This window comes from Urocampus carinirostris, chromosome 10 (assembly GCF_059441175.1).
Source record: "Urocampus carinirostris isolate Australia breed hairy pipefish chromosome 10, RoL_Ucar_1.0, whole genome shotgun sequence".
Classification (NCBI taxonomy): domain Eukaryota; kingdom Metazoa; phylum Chordata; class Actinopteri; order Syngnathiformes; family Syngnathidae; genus Urocampus; species Urocampus carinirostris.
Genome location: NC_142358.1, coordinates 19,584,193 through 19,602,265, shown reverse-complemented (window position 1 = coordinate 19,602,265; position 18,073 = coordinate 19,584,193). Strand labels below are relative to the sequence as shown.

The 18,073-nt window shown below is 37.1% G+C and overlaps 1 protein-coding gene across 1 annotated transcript in view; it reads left to right on the top strand.

Moving 5' to 3' along the window:
* The first annotated feature begins 6,995 nt into the window (after positions 1-6,995).
* The window catches only part of clpb (ClpB family mitochondrial disaggregase), a 58,596-nt gene continuing 47,518 nt past the window's right edge, over positions 6,996-18,073 (top strand). Inside the window, exons 1-2 of the mRNA XM_088345774.1 lie at positions 6,996-7,647; positions 9,970-10,021. Coding sequence (XP_088201900.1) covers positions 7,188-7,647; positions 9,970-10,021 — 512 coding nt within the window. The 5' untranslated portion in view covers positions 6,996-7,187. The remainder of the gene's footprint in view (positions 7,648-9,969; positions 10,022-18,073) is intronic.

The window sequence follows — 18,073 nt, the reverse complement described above, 5'->3', positions numbered from 1 at the left end:
ACATTAATTTCTACATATGGCAGGATTGGTCCTCCAAAAGGTCATAAGCCTCACAGATAAATTATTACTTTTCGGCCTGGGTCTTTGTGGTGAAAGTGAGAGATACAGATATTCGCAAAGCAGTGAGAGACTGAGAGGGTCAGTGAGAGAAAATTACACAGAGATCGACGGAGAACCAGAGAAAGATAAACAGAAAGAGACGCAGAGAGAGGGAGGGAGAAAGAGAGAAAAAGAGATTGAGAGAGAAAGAAAAGGAAAGAAAGACAAAAATATACTGCTACCAGGGACAGACACTCAGAAAGACAGACAGATACAGAACAACAAAGAGAGAGGGAGACATAGAGAGAACATCTTCTCTCTTGTAACATTAAGTACTCATTATATTGTAAAACTGAATTATGACCAATGGCGTTAATTCTTTCAGTTTCATCTTCTTATGCTCACAGAGGTCAAATGTGGATTTACAAACCAATATATTGTAAAATACTTGTAGACAAGCAGAAGTTGCTTGCTTCAGCAAATTCACATGCACTCTCTTGTGGTACAAGTGGATTTATGATGACAGACCATGACGTCGTATTCTCCGTGATTCATGGTGTGGGATACAGACTCTGCTGCAGACACATAAAATATCCACTTCATTTATTAAACCTTCACCCCTTAAATGAAAGTGTTACCAATTTTAGGGTAGCTATGTTTATATTGTCTTTAAACAAATTGCTTGTAAAGAATACATTTCACTAGTTGACAAGGTCATACCTCAATTCAAACATACAAGACACTCATTCTGTTTTGCTGATGCTGAATGTGACACCAGCAGTGTTATTTTTAAAAATCCTACAAAAGTACAACTGAATTATTGCAATATTTGTGAATTCACTAACCCCCATAGACAATTCATTATTCATTCAATTAATCAAGGCACAGATTAAAATCTGACATTAACTGGGTTTAAAAGGACACTGTGTATGATTTGACCGCTAGATGTCTCTGTATTTTGGAGCGATAAGCCCAAGAAAGGATACAAACTATGGAAACTCAAAAAAAAAAACTGCACCATTTTTATTCTTATTTCTCTGCCCAGAGCTTTACAAGATATTTGGTTAATCGGGGTACCCTTATCAGCAAGATGTCGGACAGTCATGTCAGCTCCCTCTAGACGAGCGTCATGTTACGTAAAATTAATACTAATTTCTTGACCCACCAGTTTTTAAATAGATGCATGTTTATATGATCATTCATGTAGTTTTGCATATTTTTAAAATCAATATATATTTTTTTAAGGACGGAAGTTTTTTTAACTACTGGGAGGCACTAAATAATAGGGGTGGGCAAATTCCTGCCCGCGAGCCACATGACTTCTACTAATTATTCTAATTTGTGTCAACTGTGCTCAAGTCCACTGTGCAAAAAGCCGGGCTTCAAATTACTTCTTTTTATTTTCGTTTGAAGATATTTGTCAAATTTCATGAAAAAAAACTTTTGCATCTTGAGTTTTAAAATGCAAATGTAGCGCTTAGAAAAGGACAAATAATACTTTCCATTAATTTTGAATGTTTCAAAAACATTTGTTCAAATAATCTATTTATAAACAAACATAATATGAAATAAAACATGTAAATTTAATTTTTGCATGCGTATTTACTTTTAGATACGTATGAGAAAAAATGGATAAACCTACTGTAGGGTTTTTCCTTATGCATTTCCAAAGTATTGGATTATAGACTCTGTATTGGCAGCCCCTAAGATGATCTTTTTTCTTAACCCGATGCGGCCCGCTACTCAAAGGTTTGCCACCCCCTGTTTAACATGAAAACCTAATTGAATTGTGCAACTGTTTGCAGCAATCACTGAAATCAATTGTTTGTTTAAATGGTGATTAAAATTTGGACCCACTCTTCATTGCAGTTTTTTGAACCCTGTCAATTTCGAAGGTTTTCTGGCATAAATTGCCTGTTTTAGGTTTATTCGAAAGCATCTCAATTTAATTTAAATTCACACGTTGACTCTGCCACTCAAAACCTGATTTTTTTAGCTCATTCTAGGACGGCTTGCTCATTCAAGATTCAAGATTCAAATTATTTATTGTCATATGCACAGTAAAGAACCATGATTCCCTGCACAATTACTTTGGTGTCCACACAGTTGATAGCTTAATAAAACTACGAAACTATATACATGTATACATAAAAGAATATTATGAGTTTCGGATTGTTTTACTGTTTCTTGATTCAAGGGCACATGAGTTGGAGGACACATATAATTGCCTGACGTTGTCCTCAAAGATCTTCTGGTAAACACCAGAATACTTTTTTTACATTAATCACATCAAGTTGTCCTGGTCTTTAGGGAGTAAAGCAACCCCTGACCATCACATATCAGCGCTGTTTAGCAAATGTGAGACAACTTTTTTATTCCTTTTTTAATAGCAATGGTTATCACCTGGGAAATCTCCTATGTATGCCATTTGCACCACTTAGGATGCAACTCAGGGCAGCTTTCTCCACTGTTGACGGTGTTGTGGAATGTGGATAATAACTAATGATAAGTATGTAGGCATCTGGTGAAGTTCGTGGGATGACGTTGTTGCAAGAGGTCACAAGCTGACATACTGAGGGAACCGGGGCGGACGACTTTCACGAGATATCTTAACTTTATTTGAGGACACTATAAAAGCCAATGATGAATGTCTGGAACTTTGACCGTGTACCGAATGCAATATAGCGCGTTCCCTTTTTGCCATATCACCTCTCTGCGTATTTATTGGGGCGACACCCAAAAAGGATCTTTCCAAAATAAGTGGTGCCAAACATGGGGCTCGAACCCATGACCCTGAGATTAAGACTCTCATGCTCTACCAACTGAGCTACCCGGGCCCTGCATTCAAACTGTGGCAGAGTTGGAATCAGTCCATTCCTTGATGTTGTCAGTCCAGTACTTTTTCTGTCTTCCTCTCCTTCTGTCCCTTTGGACTGTGCCCTTGAGCAGTGTTTTTTAACCTTTTTTGAGCCATGGCACGTTTTTTTACATTGGAAAAATTTTGCGGCACACCACTAACCAAAAATGTTATAAAATGAGACCGAACAGTATGTTTAATTACAATATAATTTATAATACCCCCTGTTTTTACAGCACAGACACTTAACAATGACATAATGTTTGCAGAAAATGATTCATAAATGTTTTATAAAATTTTAAAAAGTGACATTGGATAATTTCTCACGGCACACCTGACGATCTCTCACGGCACACTAGTGTGCCGCAGCACAGTGGTTGAAAATCACTGCCCTAGAGGATTATCTTGGTCCTGATGATCTTGAGACGTGACCATACCACTGAATTTTTCATCTGCACACAGTGGATAACAGTTCTTTTTAGGGTCCAATATGCCCTCAATGGTATGAGGTATTGTTTCTTTTGTTATTTAGTCTGATGCCTAAAAAATTCCTGTGGCATCACATCTCTATGGCCTGGATTCTCCTTTTCATCTTTGTTGTGAGAGTTCATGTCTCGCAAGCGGAGAGGGAGATGGAAGTAACCTGCACTTGCATGTTTCTGATATTTGCTTTCATTGCTATGTTCTTGTCTCTCCAGATCGGTTTAGTCTGGCAAGTGAGGCTGTTGCTTATGCAATCCTGGCCATGAATTGTCGCTCTGACCCCTGTTCTGATGACAGCTCCAAGATATTTAAATTTGGTGACAGGTTCAAACTCTTGGTGGTTTATGGTGATGTGTGGTGATACCTTGGGGCTTACTTTTTTCTGTAGTAAGTTCCGTCTCATACTTGGTTGATGTTTTGTTGAGGCGAATGACAAGATCTCTGAGTTCCTATTCGTCTCCTGTTAGTCCGGCAACATCGTCAGCAAAACGAAGATTAGTGCTGTTATTTTCCCACAATGCTGGCTGTACGTTCTAGTTGGTCATGGGCTTCAGTCATGGTTAAGGGATCCGTGAACCATGAACCGTGAACTGTTCTATCATAGATTCCTAAACACTGACCTTAACTGAAGCCAGTGAGGCCTGCAGTTTTATGGATGGTATCCTAAGTTATGTTGTGATTTCCACAAAGAGTTGTTTCAAGTACTATTGGAGTAAGGTCACTCGTTTAAAAACTTGTGGGGTGGTTTGCTATGGTTCTCCATCTCTTGGTAATGGCTGCGACAGTAATTTGATGGAGCCCTGCAAATGATTTTGTCAACTTTTCGAGTCTCTCATATGCTAAATACTTTGTTTCCCTTTTCTTTTAAAAATATTTGGATCGTGGCATAAAGCCTTTGTTCTTGAGAGTTTGAAGCCAAATCCAGCAGATTTAATTTGTGTAATTTTTTGATTCTACAGAGGTGTTGGTAATGAGGTTTGGATGTGGCTTGTAAAAATTATCTCTGCATTCCCAAAACTGTATATAGTCAGGGGTTAGGGGAAAATTACTTTTGAAATTAGGTCACCTAGGTCTGTATTTATTTCTTCCATTTGATAAATAAAATCACTTATTTATATATCTGTGTGTTATCTCTGTGTTATTTGAGGTTGTGTTTGATGATCCAAAACCTTTGGTAGAATAGAATAGAATAGAATATACCTTTATTGTCATTGTTACAAAATGGGTTAACATATTGTGGCAACAAAATTGGGCATGACACTCCAGTTTTACACATCACAGTGAGGTATGAGCCAAGAAGATAAAGGAACAGAGAAGATAAGGTTATAAAACAAGGGGGATAAGGCTATAGTTATAATTTACATGGTACTTACACAAGAAATGTTGGCATGCGGGATGTTACATACAGTTGTTATCGTGATACCGTTGGTATCGTAAGGGTTGTGCAATATTGCATTTGGTGCAAAAGTCATCATAGTGCAAGAAAATAGTCAGCATATGCATTGGTGCAAACATAGTCATCATAGTGCAGAAAAAGGAAATGGTCAGACATTGTGCAAGGTTAGCAGTAAACATAGTGCAGTCGACATGTGCAAGAACATAGACATGAGTACCATTATATTCGTATGAGGTAGTGTTGGCAAGTGGTAGTGCCATATATGCAAAATAATAATTAATAACACACAAATATCATAATTAGGTCTAATACTTGTTCAAAGCATTGAAATTATTTGGTTGAATTAAAACAAGGTTTTACATGCTTGCCATCTTTTGGGTTCATCACAGATTATAAACATTGCCCTTTATAGGTGTAGCCGAGCAGATCGATTTAGAGTTGACAGAACAATTTATTTATGACACAAGTATAGTTAGGATTATTGTAAATCTTTCATGGATTCTCTACCAGGTTTAAACATTGAACATTACAGGGACCTTACGGTTGAGTAAAGTATTGTCCTTACAGCCTTATCACACTGGGGCTAAAGCTCCACTCAATCTTGCCAACCTTTGCCTAAGGGGACTAGCTGCATTTTCTTATTGATCTAAAGAAGTTTGTTTGTTGTTATCCTTGCGTGTTCCCCCATTTAGGATTGGGTCCCCTTAACGTGTTAGAAACCCCTCCTCTGATTGTGTCTAAATTGTTTGTAATAAAGAAGGGAAGGTGTCGAAACCCTGGCCAAATGAAAATCAGCACTTGATATGATCAAATCTCCTGATGAGCTAAAATTGATTTCTGTTGTCTCTCATTGTGTGTTTTATTCAGAGAAGTCAGGTGATAGACCTGACAAGTTTGTTTTCTGCTGCGGAAAGCAGTTAACTGGATTATTGTTTTCTTCCTTACAAATGCACAATATGGCATTGTCGAGCAGATTTTTATAATGTGTGATGGTGATAAAAATCAAAGCTGTCCACAATGGGATTTACACATACTTGTAACTCATCATACAGCCCGCAAAAGAAGGCACGTGTGAAACCAATGGACACCTCAAGAACTTTATGTAGTCGTGCTTATGGCGGTGACACCGACAACGTCATCAACGAAACACATAATTTTATGAGGGTAATCAAAAAGAAAAAGTCAGGAATTGTCTTTTGGGATCATGCTGTTTTTCTGTCATGATCTTCGTTGAAAAGGCATTGATTTGTACTTTTTTTTTTTTTTTTACATTTCAATGTTACTGAACGGTTTTGAATTATTTATTAAATGAATATGAGAATTGTGGATCCAAATAATCAATGATTACTAGCAATGATATTTGCAAATATACATTCAAACTTTTGGGCTGCAATTACCTTATTCTTTGAGAAATTCCAACTTTAAAAGATTTAGCAAACCCGCCCTGCACACACGCACGCACGCACACAATCTATTGAAATAAGATATTTTAAACGAACAAATCTCATATTTTTTCTCCACCTTTTTTTAAATATAAACTCTTTTCATTACTTCTACACTATCTTAAATACTAAAACAACTCATTTGGTTTTATAGTTGTGTTTACCATCGACCCACAATCTAAAATTGTTCCAAATAATCCCCAAATAATGACAATTTTAGATTGTTCAATATCATCCAGTATTTTGCAGGATTGTTCAATCTAATTACAAGTTGATTCAATTCCATGACAGTCCATCCATCCGTTATCTGGAATGCTTATCTCTACTAGGGTTACAGAGGAGCTGGAGCCCATTCCAGCTATTTTCGGGCAGTGGCCAGGGGACACCATGAACTGGTTGCCCATTCTTCTCCGGCAAGCAGCTGCCCCGGGCACAATTCTACCATGATACATTGGGGGTGGCAAGCAATGATCTAAAAACGTTTAAAATACGGGGTAAATGTTGTAGTTGGCATTTGACAGGTAAAAAAAGTATATTATTCCATAGAGAGTGACATTTTTGTTTTCTGTCAATGTCTTAGAATTTTGAAGGCTTTTTATAAATAATGGAGAAGCGTCAACAAGCTAAAAACATCAAGAAATATTTTATTCTGTTATAATTAGTTATGACAGGTATTAATTTGCGTTGTTTAATCATATCCTGGAGAGTCTGTCACTACACAATAGCAGCATAATAATAGCTAACGGCTAAACTACATTTCCCATACTGCATCGCGCACTCGAGCACCATCCATGCTGGAATGAAGGATACGTCTGAATGCGTATGGGCTGTTGTAAACAGCTAACAGAAAAGACCACTTCGGCGTCACCATTAGACTTGATTACGACATCTCCGTTTCGTTTTTTACCCGTGACCTTTGGGTATAGACGCATTTCTGTTGGCGGCTCGTTCTACGGGTGAGTTTGTGGTCATGTTGTCCTCCGTTCCTACTCGATTGTTCGCACGAAGGTCGCGAAGCCTGTCACCTTGCAGGCGCATTCTTCAGACTAGCTCGGCGAGCCCTGTGAGTCAGGCCATAAGAGAGAAAACACTGGATAACAACTGCAATCCAATAGTGTCCACCTCCCGGGTGTCAAGACGGGGCATTTTGGCTGATGACACCACGACAGCTAGCAACGTGAACCAGTCGGTGCAGTATCACCAACTCGCCCCTAGATGGCTGTCTAGTCTGGAGAACCGCCGTAGCTCTTGGGCCGCGCTGGCCAACAGGGGACGCAACAACAACATGTACTGGGAGGATGCAGGTCGGAGAACTGGAGGTGAAGATGGAGGAACTGGTGGGAGAGCCGCCTCTCTAACTGTAGCCTCGGCTGGCCTCTTGTCTGCGGCCGCAGTGGCCTTCTGTTTGAAGAATGGCTCTGATGATAGAGGTACTTCAGACTTCATGTACCCAAAGAAACAGTTGTTTATCTGATATGTGTAATTTGCTATGACAGTATTTCCAAACCTTTCATCATTTTTGTTAATTGATTTTGTACGGAAAGGTTAACATGAAACCAAAATATTTAGATGCTTTTTCAGGGAGAGCCACACCATATATTTCAAAGGTGTCCATAACTTCAAAATAGTCTTCTCGCTAATGCCACCTTCAGGCTTAAATCATCATTGCAGCCTCTGTCAAGCTACGTTTGTTGCACTTGCAAGTACTGTACATGCATTTCCTTGCTAAGGACAAATTAACCTTTTTTCTTGTTTTGGGGGGGTTTAGGTTGGAATTTGGACTGTATTTTAAATATTCATTTTCTTCCTTTCAACGTATTCATCCTAGAAAAAACAACCGCGAGCAAAATCACGCTCTTCCCCATGCGCTACGTGACTTGATCACCGAGGGTTAAAGTAAGATAAAAGCAGATAGGTGCGGTGGAAAATATATCTAAAAAGATTCTTAACTCAGTTGGGCATTGTTCACACATACTTAAGAGAGGAAAAAAATTCTACTTTCAACTTTTTAAGGGCACCCCAAATGAGGCACCCCACTCTTAAAGCCAAAAGTAAAACATCGATATGAATTTTAGGGAAAAATGATATGAAAACTATTACAACAATGTTAATTTTCTTTTTTTTTTTAAATCAGGTTGAATAATTTATTTCTTTTACATAGCGGAACCCCTTCTTAGCTCTCTGCCTTGTTTCTCTGCAGCATTGTTGCTTGCTGTTGCACTGATTTTAGCTCGCATTGGACAACGTGGCAGCCAGTGGTGAAATATTACACACTGGGGCTTTAAGACAAAATTAAACCAACTCATCAAACCTGATCTCCTGACAAAAGCTAATTCTTCAGTGCATTTTATTTCACAGTGTGACATTTGATGATTTCATACAATATAATAGTTAAAATAATGCTGGTGTCTGTGTCCCATATTAACAAATATCTCATTTAAAATGTGTTTCCCTTCCACAATTGATGTTGTTCAGTTTATTTTTGATTTTTCATTTTTGTTGTGACTAATGGTTACAAAACATGGTGTTATCTCCCAGTTCTGCAAAGTTCTTTGGTTAAAAAATGTTACTAAGTACCTAAACTGATAAGGAAACCGATGTACATTATTTACCTTCAGCTATGACATGAACACAGTTCTGACCATGGGAATCGCGTGGTGATCATTTGTCCTCCATTCAGTTCTTTAGATCCGAATCTACGACACCTTTTTTAAATCTTAAAACATTTATCTTAAAAGTCCTCATGCGCAGCTTTGATTGTTAATCATTCATTACTCGTGCAAACTATATGCTTGAAAACATTCAGGAATTGGTTGAAGGCAGATGTCACCCTCAGATGTATATTTTGATTCATCTCATTGGCTAAGAGACACAGAAAAAAAATATTCACAACCTTGAAGGTAGAAAAGCGTTACAGCACTCCTGCTGCTAGCTGTAATAACATCATCGATACGTTTTATAGCTAAGTGGACGCTCAAAATAAAGGGCAAAGACCTCAATGGATTTTGAACTTTCAAGGAGAATAAGGGGAGGGAGCACAAACTTCAGACAAGAAATTCCAACCAGTTCTAAATGAAATAACAACATGATTGGCCGATAGTGACAATGATGTAAACAGATTACAATAGTCAAAACAACTAACAGCTGTTCAATAATGGTCAAAATAACGAACTGGCATTCTCCTGTGCCGGTGTCCAATATTGAAAATCGAATAAACATGACACTGAAGGTTTGGTTTAATATTATACCTGTAACTTCTATGGTTGTTTTTATCATTTTGCTGAATGTCAGATGCTAAAGTTGGGAAGTCAAGTCATTTTTATTAGTATAGCCCTAAATCACGAAGAGTCTCAAAGGGCTTCACAGATTATTACACTATATTACACAGACTAACAAAATTGATTAGTTTCATTTTTACCTATATGCTCAATTGTCAATTCTTTTTACATTTTTTTGTCAGTTTAACATGTTTTTACAAGATTGCAAATTTTATACAACAAAGTAGTTTATAGCATGTACTATAGAAAAGCACAGTTTTGCAAGGATGGTAATGTTCCAATACTTCCAACAATTTATAACTTTTTTTTCTCAAAGTCACGATTGACATCTATCAACCAAAATACATTTTTATTTGAAGTCCAGAAGACCCAACTATAGCTTGTTTTCTGTGCACAGTATTCACAAAATTTGTCTTTTTATAAATGTGACACTAATATCTGTACCCTTGAATGATCTTGTTTCCTATTTGCAAGGTGATGCTCTTTTGGAGGCAGCAAGGACCAATAAACACCAAGATGTGGCAAGGTAAACACTGCAGGCACACACTGAATTAACATCTTAATGTGACAGACCCACTTGTGATTAAAAAAAACGGGTAGATCAAACCTTTTTTGCTAACTAGAAAAAAGAAAGTCAATACTAACCGCAAATGTGAATCTAACAAAATGTGTTTGTATGGTAGACCAAAACTTCCATAACTAAAATAAATTGATTAAAAAATATATATATAAGTGAAAATAAAAGCAGATAGGAAATATTAACTCTGAAATGACTGACAGATAAAATACATTTTTTAAACTTAAATCAATAAATTTACTAATGAATACAGGAATAAAAATGTCAAATAAAAGTGCAAATGTAATTAATGATTAAGGTACTGTATTTTCCGCACTCTAAGGCGCACCTAAAAGCCTTTATTTTTTTTCAAAAGCTGACCATGCGCCTTATAATACAGTGCACCTTATATATGGATCAATATTGAGTCGCAAGGTCTCGCAACTAATACAAGCAGCCGCCTACTAGATTTTCCCCCGGAGGAGAAGTAGTCCGTGGTGTATGCTGGGATGTATATATATATATATACATCCCAGCATTGGTTAGGAAATTCTACGCCGCTATATATATATATATATATATATATATATATATATATATATAGCGGCGTAGAATTTCCTAACCAATGTGTCAATTATCATTTGAATCGGTCACTATTTGCTAAAGTTATTCGGCGGTAAAGGAGGCGGGTCCTTTTTAGCATTTACAGGCTCGTGCTAAAACGGTGTAATACAAAGCCTGCAATTGGTCGAAAAAGATGTGAATCACAAGTTAGGTTGCTCTACGGCAAGGAGAATTTTTTTTATTACTCTAGTCTGTATTTGTAAACAGAAATAATGGGGCTAAACAGACAGCTAGCAACATCTATAGATGCAGATGCTTCTCAGCGGATTTTCTTCTGTTATTTGTCGGCATTATTGCGTGTCTTGGAGTATGTAAATATTTTACACCGTTGGATTTACTAAACCCACGGATGTAAGAAGACTATGGTTGTGTGTTATTTTTGAATGTGATGGCTGCAATACGACTTTGGTGAGGTACCCCGGCTTTATATTTTTCCTGTATCCTGTTTCAAATTGATCTTGATGTTTCTGTAATGAGTGTATTTTTAAATTCAATTCATTTCACTTTAAAGTGTTTATTGTTATATGCACAGAAAATAACCCGTTTCCCTGCACAATGAAATTCTTACTTTGCTGTCAACACAGTTGCCAGTGAAAATGAAAATAGAAACTAACAAATGGTTGGCATTTCTTGAATCCCAACAGTTTAACCTTCCAAATGATATGTGAAATGAAGCATTTGAGTGATTGATGACATCGTACAGACACTGTGTCCGTACGTAACTGAGACATGTATTTGCTTCTTTGCGTGCCGTCGGAATGTTAAGGGGTTAATAAGTTTGACTGAACTATCTGACTGTTTTGTTGACGTTCCCACTGCAGCGCCTTATAGTCCGGTGCGCCTTATGTATGGAAAATAAACGCATCATTTTTGCTGGGGACGCATAGTGTCAAATCAACGTGCGTCCCCGAGATGCAACTTTTTTGACACAAAATTGTCATTATTACCCGATTACATTTTTTTAACAAAGATTTACTGCACTCCAAACTTTTCGTCAGGCAGATCCGCCATTGTTGTTTTGGTCTCGCGGTTCGAGTTTTCGTCTGCACGCCGATCTCTGCAAACGAGATTACGTTGCTTCGAGATTACGTCATTGTTGTGGCGGTTGTTGTCGAGTGAAAGTGAAGGTTAAGTATGCCTCCGAAAAAACACAGTTAGTATTATGTGAAAATCAACACAAAAGTGGTAATTTCTTCAGTGTCAGTAATAAGTCGAAACATAACGCAGAAAGTGATAACAATGGCAATAATTCCGGCCCGATAAAACGGCGGAGAAATTCTTCGGAAGATCGCGGAGGCAAGGAAAACACTTGTGTTGAAGTGAACGATTCGACAAAAGAAAATAACAAAAGAATACTCCTAGCAAGAAAAGGACTTTTCTGCCAAAATGGACTAAATTATATTCCTGGTTACGCTATGAGGATGATAATGGAGGCTACATGTTCTGTGATGCGTGTACCCAGGGTGACAAAATACTGGATATCATAAATTTTGGGGACCCATAGATCTCTGTTGAGACCCATAGATTTTTGAGCATGCGAGTCCCCGGGACCCATCGCTTTTCAGAGGTAAAATGAACATTGCCGCTCCCTTTAAGCGAGGCTCACGTTATGTAATAAATACGAATTTCTCGATTGAGTGTTTAAAAATAAATGCACATTTTTATGTTTGTTAATAATTCATATATTTTTGGTTACCATTATAAATATATGTGTGTATATATATATATATATATATATATATATATATATATATATATATATATATATATATATATATATATAATTAAAAAAATAATAATTTTTAAATAAATTATGTTTTTCTCCTAAAAAGCGCTAAGAAATACACAATGTCTTTTTTAAGTGCGTGTTGGGTTGGGCTATTTGCATATCGTTCAAGGGACATTTAATTGCAAGCTCAGCCTGTATTTAGGCTGTAGGGACAAAAACACTAGGGTTCGTTAAACATGCAGGGTTCATATGGGTGCCTAAAGTCCCTAAAAAAACATTTCTGCTTAAAAATGACACTGGCACTGCTCTCTGGTGGCCTTGCTCTGCCATTGCATTTCTTCATCCCTCATGATTAACAACAGCTGGCATTAGTTTGTATGACATTGTCCTATGAAGCGCACTCGCCCCCTACTGGTCACAACAAAGAGGACAGAAGCATGCTACACCTAAACGGAGCACTATGAAATGTGCATTGGTGGAAGGATTACGTATCAATTGTTGACATTTATTATGGGCTTTGCAAAGAATTATGGTAGCAATTCCAAGTGGTAAATTGTAATGGGAAGAATTTCCTGCAACTAAAAATGTAAGATACATCTTTCGTGTATACAGTCATTTCACCCCAACACCTATATAGGGAGAGATTTTTTTTAATGTTATAAATTTGCGATTTACTCAAGATCAAAAAATCACGTCTTAATAAATGCAAACACAATATTAAAAATGGCTCATGTTTATTGCATATATATTTGTGATTTTGCAAAATACTTGATTCACATCAGATTTCTTCTTTTAAAAGTACTGGTGAAATAGGAAAATTTGCTATAAAATTCTTTAACAAATGCTTGAATTTGGCCATGCAAATGGGTTTCGAACTCTGAACATGGAAGTAATGTCAGAGGATCTCTGTTTGCTGGCGGATATCAACAATAATGTTTCACTGGAAGAAAATTTGATTGTAAGATTCTATGACTCCACTCAGCACTTTGTATGCGTTGGTTTTGTCCTTCCTTAGTGTTTGTAACCATAGTGAGAAAAAGCGGTTCAAAAAAATAATTTATTAATATATAATTGCATTTTCACTGATGTTTTGTATTTTAATTTATTTTTATATTTTGAATATATTTTGTATTCTTTTCCTGGTGATTAATTTCTGTATTTTATTTTACATACGTTCATGTAGTTTTATATTGTTTTTTTTCCTCCGATTTGGCATTCAAAGCAGTATACCTTATATTATTGCAGTACTACCTTTGGGTCAACAGGTAGCAGAAAAGGGCTGGAAATGCTTGATAGTCACAGTGGACTTCAGAAGGCTTTTGGAGCGCCTAGATTAGAAGTAATTGCAAATCGTGACATTGGGCCGCGTGATATTAAATAGTGTATAATATATAATAATAAAAACGAAATCAACATCCATTAAGCCTGTAATTGATTTGAAATGTCCAACCACATGTAGGTATTTCCGATAAAAAATGTCTAATGTATTAATTAATCCACATATCTTGTTAAGTGTTGTTTTCCACTTATTCACAGCTGTGGTCAGAAATGATCTTAAAATTATTCAGACTGCTTCCTCAATTGTTTATCTGACAGTAAAATTAAGGTTTAGCGGGGATGAAACCAGGTATCAATGGAGAAACGGACTTTATGCAACATTGGTACTCATGGTGATAGCTCATACCATAATCGGATGCGCTCGAGTGACTTTATGAAAATTAGGTACCTGAAATTAATGAAGAGTAAATTACCATAAAATGAATGCTACATTAGGGAGGAATATTATGTTCACACAAAAAGCCGCTTCCTTATAAATATCAATTCTGCATTCTAATATTTCATATTAGTGTTTTCAGAATAATGTGTTGATGTCTAGACAAGACTTGAGTATTAGCATAAGTATGAAAAAATGGCATATCTCTAATTTACACTGAAGAGCCGTTCCTTCTGTTGTGTCTTGCAATTATCCAACCAAAAACAGGAGTTTAGCATGATTGCAAACCTGACTGGCATTGCTGAACAAAGCTTAAGCAATGAAAAGTAAACATTGTAATGTGTCACACCCAATGTACTTTCAAGATATTTTAGCATTAGTTTAAAAGCTAAAATGAGGTCAATGGTATATCAAAGTTCTAGTTGGATTACAAATTAGGGACGCACCCCAACCTCAGTGGAAATGTTTAAATCTAAACTTAAAACACACTTCTATTCTATAACATATGAATAACTTATATTTTATGTTGACAATATCTGTGTATTATTTACCCTCATGTAGGTTTTAGATCAGGGGATGGTGTCATAATAGTCTGTGGTTTGCAATAATCTGTGGTCTGTGCAGCCCTTTGAGACTCTTTGTAATTAAGGGCTATACAAATAAACATGACTTGGACGCACCCTAACAAAAATGTTGCAGCCAACCAAACTAAAATGTGGAACGCTTGACCAAGAATACAGAAACGGTGACACACACACAAAAAAAGATTAAAACACTTTTTCTACTTTTCTACAAAGCATAAAAAAATGACTCGAATATTAGACCCTGCAGGTTTTTAATACTTTGACTTCAATTTGATAGGAGAGCGTTCTCCATTCGGGCCCCGGTGCTGTGGAATGCTCCTCCCCCTGAGGTTCGATCTGCAACCTCAGTGGAAATGTGGAAATCTAAGCCTAAAACACACTTCTATAGCATATGAATAACTTATATTTTATGTTGACAATATCTGTGTATTATTTGCCCTCATGTAGGTTTTAGATCAGGGGATGGTGTCATAATAGTCTGTGGTTTGCAATAATCTGTGGTCTGTTCAGCCCTTTGAGACTTTTTGTGATTAAGAGCTATACAAATAAACATGACTTGACAAAAAAGGAATTTAGTGTTGTAAAAAAATCCTGATAAATCACAACAGATAAAGTCAAACTGCCGAGAGATATGAAATGCCAATAACAGACGGAAGTTCATTTTACTTTAGTACTTGAGTAAATGGGCTGGTTGTGATGAAAGAAATCACTTGTAATAGCTGCTGCACTGAACATTTGATATCTGGGGCGTTTTAGCCTCTAATAGAAAAGGCTATACAAATAAACAGAACTTTACCTAAATAAATGGTGCCAAGAAAACCGAAGGGGGGAACTGCTAATGACGGTAATGGTGCAGTAGTCGGCGCAGCCTAATGCAATGGGTCACTCTCTCATATTACGCATAATAAAATGATAATGGTAAAGTAACATCTCCTTACACGTAGCCAATCGACCTCGGAACAAATGGATTATTACTGATGATAGTTAGCGCTGTAGTGTTGACATGTCAACCTTAGCCAAAGTCGAGCAAAGCAATCTTTGGATAAATATCTCTTTAAAACTTTTGCGAAACTCTTTATTTCGACAGCGCAGTTTTCCTACATTCTCTTGTGCAAAATGTCATTCAGCAGGATCATGTAGAACCCTTCCCCGGATAAAGCTGGGTTTGCAAGGCTCGTCGTCTCTTTTTAGACATGATGTGATCACGTCATTGTTTTTTATGCATCAGTTTTTAGGTTAAAATTTTTATTTTGCCAAAACTCAATTTGCATCATGTTTCTGTGAAAATCCTGTGCATCCCCATTGCAAAGTTTAGCACAATAAATTTGAGTGTGTGTTTCTCCATGCGTATATATTTGGAAGCTTGTGTTACCTGCACACACGTGACAGATGGTTTAGGTGAAAGTGCAAGCAGATAGATGTGTTAAGTGCTTTGAAGTTTGTCTAAGGATATCAGTAGCCAATACATTTCCGCTTGCACTATATTGACCAAAGTATTTGACAATTATACACATTTATCTACTAAATATGACATAATTAATACTGCGGTTACATCAGACCTTGGTCACTGTTTTCATCCATAAAAGTGTCACATTTTGAGATTTTGTGACGTAGGAGGCCTTGGAAAACAAAACATGGCAGTCATCTTACTAAGAGATAAGAAAGGGAAACGGACCCAACAAATGGAGTGCAGATCATACCGAGGTTTTAATGTTGACTGTAAACAAACACTCAACCAAGCTATATGGCATTAGAGACGACAGATGGATACAAATACAGACTCCCATCATTTAGTATGTTGCTGCAAAGTAGTTGATGGCATAGCAGACCCTCAGGCACAGAATTTAACACACCTGGTTCACACACCCGATACAGTATTGGAGATAGAATTTGCTTGTGCACTACATGCATTCTATTTATACACACCAGTGTTTCTCAACTTGTGGCTTGCGACCCAAAAGTGGGTCTTGGACCAGTTTTTAGAAGATTGTGGGCCTTTGCATTGGCAGTATAATGCTAATACAAGAAAATTTAATAATTAAAGGAAAATACATATCTTAAGAGTAGATGGCAATAATGTACAAATATGAGATGACGACCCATCGTTTCGCACCAATGATAAATTCCAGAAAAGTTTGTTTACACATGTTGAGCATGACCGACGCCGAATATATGAGATATCAATTTTATTATATTGACGAAAAAACTACTGAAGGTTTTGGGATTTAATTTAAAATGCTGCTAATTGAATATTGAAGTGACAGTGTGGAATATATGACCATTAGATGTATGTTGCAAGTAACCTCCCGGCCGCAGAACATTACCAGGCTGCACAGAAAGACATAAAAGCTGCCTTATATTTTGCTTATACCGCATTTTTGTGTGTGTATATAAACCGCATGTTTTTAGCCCAAAACAGACCTCAAAGTTTGGGTGTCTTTCATTCACAAGGTTTTACAATAGTATATTTCAGTATTTCAGCAATGACTGATCAGTCGACAAGTACAGCTGACCGCATTTGCTTAACATTGGATGTAACTCTGGAATTTAACCCAGATCGCAGCGGTGGGCGCGCTGAATCCAAACCAATAAACCACTAGGGATGTAGAATACATAGGAAAAGGCATTAGATTTAATCTAATTATCACATTATATTTACCCATGGTACAACATTGTACTCTGTTGTGTCCATTTATTAGACAATGGATTTAGGCTTACTATTATGCATCCATCCATCCATCCATTATCTGCACCGCTTATCCTCAGTAGGGTCGCGGGGGTGCTGGAGCCCATCCCAGCTATCTTCAAGCAGTGGGCAGGGGACACCCTGAACTGGTTGCCAGCCAGTCGCAGGGCACACAGAGACAGGCAGCTCACTTGCTCAGTAACACCGAGGGACAATTTCGACCAGCCAACTCCGCACAGGAAAGCTGGTAGCTGGATTTGATCCGATGACCTCAAAACTGTGCCGAGGACGCGCCAACCACTCAGCCGCCCTGCCACCTGCTTATCATTATTATTGTTATTATTACTGTTATTATTATTGTTATTATTATTGTTATTATTATCATTACTAATGTTATTATTACGCTGGGCTGCGATAATATTGTCAGACATTAAACCGTTCCGTGGTACAAAAAATGTTAGGGACCACTGTTATAAAGCACAAGAAAGAATCCAAACTAAGGTGACTTAAAACTCAAAAATGACAAAACTGCAACATTTTTCTTCTAATTTTTTTGCCAAGCCTTTCGCTAGCTTTTTGAATTTCTTTTCGGGTGTTTTTAGCAGCAGGATGGCCGACAGTTATGATTATGCTCACATTATGTCAAATATATGCAATTTTTTCATCCTACGAAGATTTAAAAAAT